The sequence below is a fragment of the Haliotis cracherodii genome, unplaced genomic scaffold (assembly GCF_022045235.1).
Source record: "Haliotis cracherodii isolate W230 unplaced genomic scaffold, xgHalCrac1.p SCAF_10, whole genome shotgun sequence".
NCBI classification, from domain to species: Eukaryota; Metazoa; Mollusca; class Gastropoda; order Lepetellida; family Haliotidae; genus Haliotis; species Haliotis cracherodii.
In genome coordinates, this window is record NW_027266265.1 from 42,708,460 (window position 1) to 42,720,682 (window position 12,223).

The window sequence follows — 12,223 nt, forward strand, 5'->3', positions numbered from 1 at the left end:
ATTTGGAAAATTTCTGTCGACGCCAAATTGATGGTACATATGCTTTGTAAATCCTGCAATTGAATGAAATCTGCACTGCAGTTTACAAACCGGATGTTCATTTGGTTATTTGATTTTTATTGGGACTATGCATAGACTCGTTAGTCCAGCCAATATATGACTCCAAAATTCCAGCCTGGTTTGGCAAGGGTGGAAACCGAACTTATATTGTGAGTTAACTCCCTTGCCTCAGGAAGATGTTTCACTCTACGTCGATGTATGTTCTGCCACATGTTTGTATGTTCTGCTACAGGTCTGTGTTCCTGCCCTACCTGGAGACCAGTTACACGGAGGTCCTCGGCTTGATAGAGTTCCCCGCCCCGGGGGTAAAGAAAGGCGCCATCTCCTCCCTGTCTCAGTTTTGTCTGTGTGTCTTCCAGGTGTTCACCGAGACACAGTCACCCGAGACAAAAACAGGTCAGCCTCATGGATTCTCCAGATGCATGTTTAATTGTGTTCTTGTTTTTAAAAGGTCTATCATTATCATTATTTTGATTTTGGCAGAATGACAATGATACTTCGAACCCAATTCTGTCCATGCATGACCATGCTACAGGCATTGTCACATAGATGATTCTAGACGGATCATAGGTTTTTGGATGTCATACGTTTTCGGACGGCCATGTTTATTGCGATTACTCACGCTAAACGGGGGTCATTGGGGAGGAGGGGGAGCTAGCATCACACAGATATTGGAAATCCTCAGATGATGGCTTGTTTTTAAGAGAAAGTTGGGATATAAACAAGTTGCATTTTTTTGGACCTCAATTATCACCGATGTTCCTAATGGCGTCAGTATGGGGCTGTTATATCTGTGGAAGGTACCGATATTTGCTTAGCAGAGTTCCATCCCATAGTTGTACTGGGATCCATTGGTCATGGGCTTTGTTCCAATTATGATCCTTGGCCTGTCAGGAAACATTAACTGTGCCTCTTCACTTCTCTTCTTCTCTGTCTCCCCAGCACTGAGCTCCATGATGCCGGTAGTCATCCAGAAGCTGCTGGAGGTAGTCAAGACGGACATGGACCGCACGGTTGTCATGGCAGCAGTGGATGCTCTGCACGACATGCTGGAGAAGATAGAGGAGCCAGTGCTGAGTGAGTCTGGCTCCACTGATGCTATACTCACAACCGTAAAGGAGATCTTTACACACAAGGTAAGTGTGGATGTTTGAGCTTTAATACAACAATTTGCATTTATCTAAGGAAAAAGTGGAAAATCTGCTAGTAGGTTTTGAGTTGCTTTGTCCTGCAAGGATCTGATATATGTGAACCCCATTTGAGTCCCAGACCCATGTTTTTCAGAACTATATCCTTGTTGATTAGTTTTCACAAAGTGGTATCAATATGAACTTTCCTCAATCATTGAGCTCAAATGCTATGATAAGGCTAAAAATAAGTAGTTTTGGTTCTCAGGCACCGTCAGCATTATCATAAAGTTCATTGCATGTCCAACGGTCGTCAAATACTGTATTCAAGTATTTTACTCATCAAGGAATACATTTATGTAGGAAGGCCCTTTCCCAGGTTGATTGTACACAACTGTTTATTTGGTTACCTGGTTACAAACTAGTTTGAACTACCCAAAAAAAAGAAAGAAAGAAAAACACCGCCCGCCTGCACTCTACCTTCAAAAATCATTGCCTGGGAACCAATTCTTTTTTGTTGTTCTTAAGCCTAATCGAAAAACTGATGAATTATTTTCTATTCATGAACAAACACAAAATTGTCATGTTGTTATGAAGAGATCATTTGTGTGATATGTGATTGACCTTGGCCATGACCTTGACCTGTCCTTGACCCCAGCTGGCATGTCAGGATCAGGAGGATGAAGATGATGATGAAACCCAGGCGGAGTATGACGGGATGCTGATCGAGTCTGCGGGGGATGTGTTGCCGGTGATGGCGAGGCTTCTGGGAGGTCAACAGTTCCTCCCATTCTTCAGCAGCTTCCTCACTGACCTCCTCAAAAGACTGGTAAGTGGGGAGATCAGTGGGTTTCATTAGAGGAGATCACAGGGTTTAATATAGAGGAGATCACAGGGTTTAATATAGAGGAGATCACAGGGTTTAATATAGAGGAGATCAGTGGGTTTGATTAGAGGAGATCACAGGGTTTAATACAGAGGAGATCAGAGGGTTTGACAAGAGGAGATCACCAGGTTTAATATAGAGGAGATCAGAGGGTTTGATTAGAGGAGATCACAGGGTTTAATACAGAGGAGATCAGAGGGTTTGATTAGAGGAGATCACAGGGTTTAATACAGAGGAGATCAGAGGGTTTAATATAGAGGAGATCAGAGGGTTTGATTAGAGGAGATCACCAGGTTTAATACAGAGGAGATCAGAGGGTTTGACAAGAGGAGATCACCAGGTTTAATATAGAGGAGATCAGAGGGTTTGATTAGAGGAGATCACAGGGTTTAATACAGAGGAGATCAGAGGGTTTAATATAGAGGAGATCAGAGGGTTTGATTAGAGGAGATCACAGGGTTTGATATAGAGGAGATCAGAGGGTTTGATTAGAGGTGATTGCAGGGTTTGATGTATTTGAGACTGGCTTTGAAATAGAGGAGATCACAGGGTTTAATATAGAGGGGATCAGATGGTTTGATTAGAGAAGATCACAGGGTTTGATGTATTTGAGACTGGCTTTGAAATAGAGGCGATCACAGGGTTTGATACAGGGGAGATCAGATGGTTTAATATAGAGGTGATTGCAGGGTTTGATGTAGAGCAGATCACAAGGTTTGATGTATTTGAGACTCACTTTGAAATAGAGGAGATCACAGGGTTTAATATAGAGGGGATCAGATGGTTTTATTAGAGGAGATCACAGGGTTTGATGTATTTGAGACTGGCTTTGAAATAGAGGCGATCACAGGGTTTGATACAGGGGAGATCAGATGGTTTGATTAGAGGAGATCACAGGGTTTGATGTATTTGAGACTGGCTTTGAAATAGAGGAGATCACAGGGTTTGATACAGGGGAGATCACCATTGGAATTAGTTTGGAGTAATCGTCACATACATGTACTAACAATCACAACAATAGTGTGCAAGACATGATTTAGCATGAGGGAAGGTGAAGCCTTTAAATTGCTCTCTCCAGATTTATCCTCAATATGACCAAATTTTATTGCAGAAAGAGACTAGCTCCACATCAGAAAAGTCGTTTGCAGTCGGCACTCTTGCCGAAACAATCGAAGCATGTGGTCCTACCTCAGTAGCCTTCGTGGACACATTGTATCCAGTGTTCGTGAGGATGATACGTGAGGAGGATGACGAAGTCCGCAGTAACGCGGTGTACGCTCTAGGTGTGCTGGCCATGTACGGGGGAGAGAAGATGCAGGTGTATCCTTGATGTCGGTGTACAGAGGGGCCAGTGGAATATCTCATCTGAAGTATACTACTCAAATGAAGTCAAAGAACACCCCCATTCTTTCATATTACAGGGGCGGTCGGGTAGCCTTGTGGTTAAAGCGTTCGCTCGTCATGCAGAAGACCCGGGTTCGATTCCCGACATGGGTACAATGTGTGAAGCCCATTTCTGGTGTCCCCCGCCGTGATATTGCTGGAATATTGCTAAAAGCGGCGTAAAACCATTCTCACTTCTCTTCATATTACAATAGTTAAACGGTCTCTTCATGTCACCCTGACGTAGAATATGTCCTTAGCAACCTGTTGGTCATGAGAGGGGACTTAATGGACCAGGGTGCCATTGTACAAAACAACCTTAGCGCTAAGACTGTCGTAAGTCTATGTTAAGGTATGGGAGTTACGATCACCTTAGCGCTAAGATCGCTTTGTACAACGGCACCCAGGTGGCCAGGCTTGGTGACTTGGTTGATGGTTTTGTCAATGTACCCCAGTGTTGTGGATCACTGCTCATAACATCAATCACTGGATTATCCTAATGAACCCCTGATTTTTTCATTACCGTGCCATTACAGATTAACTGTGGTAATATGGAAAAAAAGAAAAGTTGTTTAACTTCTTTTGAGTAGTTTGTCTACAAATTGCAGTGACTTATCTAGTAAAGTATGTTTTATACCAAGGTACCCCAGAAGCATTTGACAGTGGGATGTTTGTGAAAGAAGATTCACAATTAGAATCACTGGAGTCGGTTTTTAACAGGCCACTGCCATATAACAGGAATATTGATGAGTGCAGCATTAAACAATGAACACTCACTCACACACACGTACACATGCTCACACGCTCGCACACACACCTACTTGAGAGTGTGGAGTAGTTTGTCTGTCACACTCAAGACCTGGATTCATTTCCTACAATTGGTACAATGTGTGAAGCCTGTTTCAGGTGTTTTTCTTCCATGATTTAGCTGGAATATTGCTATAAATGGCATTAATCCATACTGAGTCACTTACGTCAGTGACATGGCATCAATGGTTAAAGCTAATAAATCCACAACGTGTAATCGGTCTGAAGCTTCTGCAGGCAATCACCATGACACTTGTGACCTTGACCCCACCCTAGCCTGTACAAGGACATCCTGAAGATGTTGTTTGACATTTTGAACAAGGAGACTAACGGCCGCGTCATGGACAACATTGCTGCTGCCAGCTGCCGCCTCATTATGGCCAACAAGGATCAAGTTCCTCTTGAACATGTTAGTGATCCTGGGGCTGTTTAACATGGAGAATAAGAGATAATTATCCACGGGCAAAAGAAAGTATACTCTTGAAAATTGGATTTGACAAAGGAATTACAAACTTGATCAAAACGATACCAGGCAAACAACTGAAAAATTAAGGTCCAAAACACAGCTATGATACCTGTTTCAAATACCTGACCATGTTTGATACAACAATGTCATGGAATAATGACAATTAAATAACCGTTGGTTGTTGGCTTCACTTTTAGCCACCATCAGACATGGGTGTATGCTTTCTTACGCCCTACAGTTTAGATAAGACAAATTGGATTGACTGATGTAATCTGTGTCTGTTTGGGGCTACACATTCCAGTTATAGGAAGTGGGCATGGTAGGTAGGTAGGGAGGGAGTTTTGTTTGTCTTTTTCATGCTGACCATGGAACAACTACGGACAAAGACACGGACATGATTTGTGAGGCACATATATATTTATATGAAAATTAAGCTGGTGAAAAAACATTTTCATTTGGAGCTATTTTGCAGGCTTGGGCAGATTGCCCAAAACAATGATAGTATAGGTCCATCATTATTCATTGCTCTGGGATCATCATTTCATTTTGTGAAGTCTTGTATGATGTATTCTTGGCACATGATCACTAAAGGCCCTCCAACTTACTGCCTACTGACTAAAGGCCCTCCACCTTACTGACTAAAGGCCCTCCACCTTACTGCCTACTGACTAAAGGCCCTCCACCTTACTGACTAAAGGCCCTAGAGCCTACTGAGTAAAGGCCTCACACATCTTACTGTCTACTGACTAAAGACCCTCCACCTCACTGTCTACTGACTAAAGGCCCTCCACCTTACTGCCTACTGACTAAAGGCCCTGAACCTAGCTGCCTACTGACTAAAGGCCCTACATCTCACTGCCTACTGACTAAAGGCCCTACATCTCACTGTCTACTGAGTAAAGGCCCTCCACCTTACTGCCTACAGACTAAAGGCCCTGAACCTCGCTGCCTACTGACTAAAGGCCCTACATCTCACTGCCTACTGACTTAAGGCCCTACATCTCACTGTCTACTGACTAAAGGCCCTCAACCTCACTGTCTACTGACTAAAGGCCCTGAACCTCGCTGCCTACTGACTAAAGGCCCTCCACCTTACTGCCTACAGACTAAAGGCCCTGAACCTCGCTGCCTACTGACTAAAGGCCCTACATCTCACTGCCTACTGACTAAAGGCCCTACATCTCACTGTCTACTGACTAAAGGCCCTCCACCTCACTGTCTACTGACTAAAGGCCCTGAACCTTGCTGCCTACTGACTAAAGGCCCTGCACCTCACTGCCTACTGACCTATGATTGGTCACCCTGTGTGTCTCCAGGTGGTGCCGGTGATCATGCAGTGTCTGCCCCTCAAGGAGGACATGGAGGAGTGGACCACCATCTTCACCTGCCTGCTGCAGCTCTACAGCCAGGGCAACGAACATGTCAGTACTACCTTCTGTTTCTCACTGTATCACGTCATGCTTAGCTCACCTGATAGTCTTCTCCTACCCACTCCTGTTAATGTTTACATTTTGATAAAGTGATGTTGAATGAAAACAAGATCATATTTGTTGTTTCCAGCAACAGTCTGTGTGAAAACTGCTCCCAGCTAATTCATTGCATCCATATTGAAAATGTCATCTTGACCCATGACACTCTTGTTTTTATCTTTATGGATTGTGTACGAAGACAGTACTTTATACCAGTAGTTGCAGGACCCGTGAAGATTCCAGGGTAGAATAGGTCTTCAGCAACCCATGCTTGCCATAAAAGGTGACTATGCTTGTCGTAAAAGGCGACTAACGGGATCGGGTGGTCAGGCTCGCTGACCTGGTTGATGCATGTCATCGATCCCAATTGGGTGGATCTATGCTCCTGATATCAATCACTGGATTGTCTGGTCCAGACTCGATTATTTACAGACCGCTGTCATATAGCTGGAATATTGCTGAGTGCGGCGTTAAACAACAAACCAACCAACCAACCAACCGGTAGTTTCTTTTGAATATTTTGAACTCTTGTAAAACACTGATTTTAATTGTACTTTATGTCATCAATGGTATTTTAGGACATTCAGGTGAGCTACAGAGCATCATGGCTCTTCTTTTCATGTTTTGCGATTTTTGCGGAAGGATGAAAATCTATTGTTTGGTCCAAGTGGGGATAACTCGGGTTCTATCTCTTGGTTTTAGTGAGCATTTTCCTGATATTCAAATGGTTCTGTCATAAATTATCCAAGATGTTTAATAGTTGTAACACATTGCAAGTCAGACAGCCACAGTTACCAAATTGTCTCAATTGTTTTCAAACATTTTATCTTTGATGTTTATTCCACAGGTGATAAAGCTCCTTCCACAAATACTGAAGTTGATCGCCAGCATACTCGGTTCAGACACTGTCAAACAAGGTGAGACATGCTTTGATTTTGAAATATTCATGTCAGTTGGTGTAAATATTCGATTCTGTGACATGGCTGGAATAATAATCATCATCATCATCATCATCATCATCATCATCATCATCATCATCATCGGGGCCGGTCGGGTAGCCTGGTGGTTAAAGCGTTCGCTCGTCACGCTGAAGACCCATGTTCGATTCCCGACATGGGTACAATGTGTGAAGCCCATTTCTGGTGTCCCCCGTCGTGATATTGCTGGAATATTGCTAAAAGCGGCGTAAAACCATATTCACTCACTCACTCACTCATCATCATCATCATCATCCACTTATAAAGCGCATAATAAAACAACAATAATAGTATTTCGATCAATGGATCAGTGTGCACTCTCAGTTTCCTTTTCATCTCCCTGGGGAGTATACAACCCGAGCTGCCTGTGAGGCGCTAGGTAACAGTCACTATCTTATCCAACCTGGTACCCATTCACTGCTGGGTGAATGTGACTGACCGTGGTGTAAAACAAAACCACAAAATGTTGCTCATGATTTCAGTCACTTGTTTGCCTGATCAAGGCTCGATTATTAAAAAAGGACTAGGATGATACACCAGCTGGGAGATCTGATACGTATCACGATACATGCATGCGCTCTTCTCTGTGATGCATAGCCATCTTTTTCATAGACAGCATGACCAAATACCGGGCACACCAACGATTTACAGTTGGTAATGTCGAGTATGGCGCAATGGATGAAAATATTTACGTTTTCACTACTCATTTTCACTACTAATTAGTGTTTGGTGTAATGTTTATTAAAGAATACATTTAAGGTAAGGATTGTTACTTTTTACTTCGTGTGCGATTGGGATCGATACTTATTTTGAGATGTTAAAAATCGTGATTCACTGCTGCATCAGTGAATCGTCCCACTACTATCGTTTACAGGCTGCCGTGATATAGGTGGAGTGAGTGAGTTGTGTTTAACGCCGCTTTTAACAGTATTCCAGTTATATCGCTGCATGTCAGCTTAATGTGGGAGGAAAGCCCGAAGTGATGCAGGTCTCAGACATTAACCACTTCGGTGAAACCCACGAGCACAGGTATGGTGCTGACAAACCTAGAAACATAATCGGGGCGAACTGGGATTCAAATCCACAATCATAGGTTTCTGGTGTGCCCAAGGGACGCAACTCTGCACAGCGAATCATGGCGCCTTAGACGACTGGGCCAGCCGTAGCCCGTGCCCCCTATATAGGTGGAACATTGCTGACTGTGGCGTACAACATTCACCTACTCACTAACTCGTCTCTTTCATTCCCAGACATCCAGCAACTGTTGGTACAGTTTGTCCAGACCGTGGCTTCAGCCTACCCTGCTGTATTCACTGAGGTCAAGACCAGTGTTGAACCAGAGCAAGCCAACAAACTCGACATGTGTGTTGCCATGGTAGCAGGATCACCAACAGGATGAAAGCCATCTTATTTCAATACTTTTATTCCCGCTCAAGCCTTGTGCCTATGCAGTTCCTATTTTAGTCTTGGAAAACATTCATAACTTTTCTATGATACGGCTAGGATCTGAAATATTGTTGAACAGCCGCTGTGGTTGTTGGGAGAGAGTTGTGTGGTGCTTCAAGCTGCTTGTAATATTCGGCCAGTTCTTGTTATGGCCTTTGCCGTGACGTCAAGTGATAATGAATTGTTATTACCTTGTGAAAGTCAGTGATAATGTTCATGAAACCTTGACGATCTTCTAGTCAAGATCCCTGTATTAAGTTGAAAATGATATATTAACGGTATTTTTTCTTTCCGCTTAACATTTAGTAATTTTGTAGAAACCATTTTGTGTTACATCATGGAGAAAAGTTATGTTTTAAGTTCTTGTAGATATATATGTGACCTAAAATTGCTGAGTATCTGTGATAAGATGTCTCAGACACTGTATAACGTGACAATCTGTTGTGAACCAAACCATGGGAACACCTGAGGTAGCAGTGTATATGGTTGTTTTTACCTGTGGCTATTTTTCGGTTTAGTTTATGAGACATTGACAATAGGAAATAAAATTAAAATTGTAATCATCATTCTGGTGATGTTTTATTGCAAATTTCACATTTTCATCGACCAAGTTATTTTTGTTCTGTTCATTCATCTGAGAGATGGTAGTGTTTGTCTGCACACAACATACCAAATAGCAATTTTTCCAAAACTTGTACCCATGACTGTGGGGTGCGCATTATTCTCAAGTGTCCCTGACATTTCACAACTAGATTAACAAAATATTGAAGTTTCTTTATATTTGGCTAAAGCTTGACCAATGTGACAGCAGCAATGCATGATTTGTAGTGTGTCTGTGTTACTGAACATAATCCCAAACCACGACTATTTGACAAATCTGTACGAGCCTAACCCATGGTTTCCGTACAGTGACAACTATAATCTGATCAAGTAGAGGCTTTGATCTGTATGCAGTTGGTTATGCATGTTCATCCCGCTGTATTAAGAAGATGTGTTGGTGAAAAGTTAAACTGAAAACACTTGAAGACCAAATACAACACGGATTTTTTTGTTTGCTTATCAAACATCAGAGAATGAACTTTTCTTCTGCTTTTAGACCAGGGCCCACTTGCACAAAGTGATCTTAGCTCCTATACATTCACATCGGCTTACGATAGTCTTAGCGCTAAGATCGTTTTGTGCAGGTGGGCCCAGAAGTGCAAATTCTGAACTTGCCAGCTCACTTTTCATCCAATTGAATGAGAAGCTGTGTGTTGCTTTACCTATTTACAGAAAAACAATTGGAGTCTTAGGGAGCACTCCAAAAGTTCAATGTTGGATCAATATTTGAGTTTAGGGAGGGGTTGGGGAGGGGAGATTGGTAAACAGGTTCTCCATCCGACAAAATCTCAGGCTTGTTACAGTTGATACATTTTCACACTAAATATCAGCTAGAATGGTTATCTTTGAAAGGGATCAGCTACTCCGCTAAGGTAAATAAGTTCAGTGGCCTGTATATGTTAACTCAAAAGCTCTACCGGGGTGTTCGCATAGGCTTGTGGTTAAAGCAATTGCTTGTCTCGCCGAAGACCCAGGTTTGATTCCAGACATGGGTACAATGTGTGAAGCCCGTTTCTGGTCCAGTCGTGATATTGCTGGATATTGCTAAAAGCAGCATAAACTATTCTCAATCACTCACTCAAAAGCTCTACCGCACCCACATTTATAAGAATATTGAGCATTAGGGGTCACTTGGCACATGCTGTTAGGAGTTTTTGGTAACACATCTGGTCTTTGGGGATGTCATTAAGTTCACAATTGGGGATCTTGAAACCTATTTCCCATACTCTTAACTTTCCTATTGGTCCTTTAATGGTGCCAAATAGGAGATACATGGTTGTACATGATTCCCGATATTGGGACCGGGAAATATTCCAGTCTATCCATTCCATGATCTGTTGATTGTGTTTTGTCCTGTACAGTATGCAGGTGTCCGGAACCCTGTCTGACTGGTTCTGTGCTGATGTTCCGTATCCACTCAGGCAACAGAAGTCAAGTAGAAATCTGATAGGTTATCATAAAACCAACATGGTGCTTAAATATCAAAAGATAATTTCAAAAGGTCAACAATTTGATCAATCAAACAGTCAATACTGTCAAACAATTAGACAGTACAGTATTCACAGTGTAACTGACTGTTATAATTAACAGAGGCTCATGTTACTGTCCTGCATTAGAAGTCACAACTTTAGACTGGTTTTATTGGCAGCTCGGGATCGGATGGTCAAGTTCGCTGACTTGGTTCATGCATGTCATTGATCCCAATGGGGATCGATGCTCGTGATATTAATCACTGGATTGTCTGGTCCAGACTCGATTATTTACAGACCCCCGTCACATAGCTGGAATATTGCTGAGTGCGGTGTTAAACAGCAAACAAACCAAAATCATTATCAGCTGCCTGTCTTCTGTGAAGTAGACTAGGCAACTGTCTGTATGCAGCTAATGTTGGAACCAGTCGTCTGGGTAACTGTCTGTATGTAAAGCGGGTACTAGCAGACAGGGTAACTGTATGTAACTGATGCTGTACTGGTTTTGTGCTGAATGTTGAATATATTTGTTCTCTACTGACTGCAGTATTAAATCCTATAATCATATACTCAAACTTCAGATTCAGATAATGACATATGGGAGCCAACTTGGCCAATAACTTACAAATTAATCAATCAAAATATCCCTATCAATATCAGTAATGTGTAAGACTTTCTTGATACACCCTCTTCATCTTTTTGCTTATTTCTAGAACTAGTCCTGCTAGTAGCATCGTGACTTACATTTGGGCCTTCCTTTAGAATTCAGCGCCACAAACTTCACAAACATATCACAATTACTGTCTTCCCGAGGCAAGGGAGTTAAATGACTGTAAAAGTCTGGTTTCCACCCTTACCAAACTAGGCTGGAATTTCCACCAGTGGCTATTACGAGTTATGTCACTTCAGTGTCTCTCCTATTGACCAATCAGATTCCACCTCTCATATCACTTGCATTTGCTTCAAACAAAATGGTGGTGCCTAGTCAAGATGATCTGATCGATAATAAAAATCGTTTTTGTAATATAAAGGATCTTTCTTTGCAAAGTGCATCCAGTCACGTGAGTGCCTTGATTAAAAACATTTGGAAAATATCTGTTGATGCCAAGCTGGCATTACACATGCACGGCAGTTTATGAACCAGATGTCAATTTCATAAGGCAGTTTCGATTGGTCTATGCATAGACTCTTTAGTCGAGCCAAAATATGACTCCATAATTGCAGTCTAGTTTGGCATGGGTGGAAACTGGATTTTTATAGCAAGTTAACTCTCTTTCCCCCGGGAAGATGCAAAATAACACTATAATGTAACTTTTGAAATGTTGTTGCCAGATATAGTGGCGAAACAATGCCCTGTGAAATCAGGCTAGCAACAGTCTCGTATGAGACCTTTTCAGTAATGTATCATATCTACACGCCATGTCATTGAATAAGAGAGTCCAACAGATTCCCTAAAAATCTGGTTACTTTTCTCACTGGCGTGCGACCTATGGCAAAGAATGGGCAGTTGTGGTACTGAATTGTAAAGCTGCT

At 42.3% G+C, this 12,223-nt stretch overlaps 1 protein-coding gene across 1 annotated transcript in view; it reads left to right on the top strand.

Annotated features, from left to right (window-relative positions):
* Positions 1-9,415, top strand: part of LOC139454403 (importin-4-like) — a 38,290-nt gene extending 28,875 nt beyond the window's left edge. The window contains exons 22-29 of the mRNA XM_071236078.1: positions 293-456; positions 1,003-1,196; positions 1,846-2,016; positions 3,185-3,393; positions 4,540-4,672; positions 6,046-6,150; positions 7,046-7,115; positions 8,426-9,415. Of these exons, the coding sequence (XP_071092179.1) occupies positions 293-456; positions 1,003-1,196; positions 1,846-2,016; positions 3,185-3,393; positions 4,540-4,672; positions 6,046-6,150; positions 7,046-7,115; positions 8,426-8,574 (1,195 nt within the window). The 3' untranslated portion in view covers positions 8,575-9,415. The remainder of the gene's footprint in view (positions 1-292; positions 457-1,002; positions 1,197-1,845; positions 2,017-3,184; positions 3,394-4,539; positions 4,673-6,045; positions 6,151-7,045; positions 7,116-8,425) is intronic.
* Positions 9,416-12,223: the final 2,808 nt, after the last annotated feature.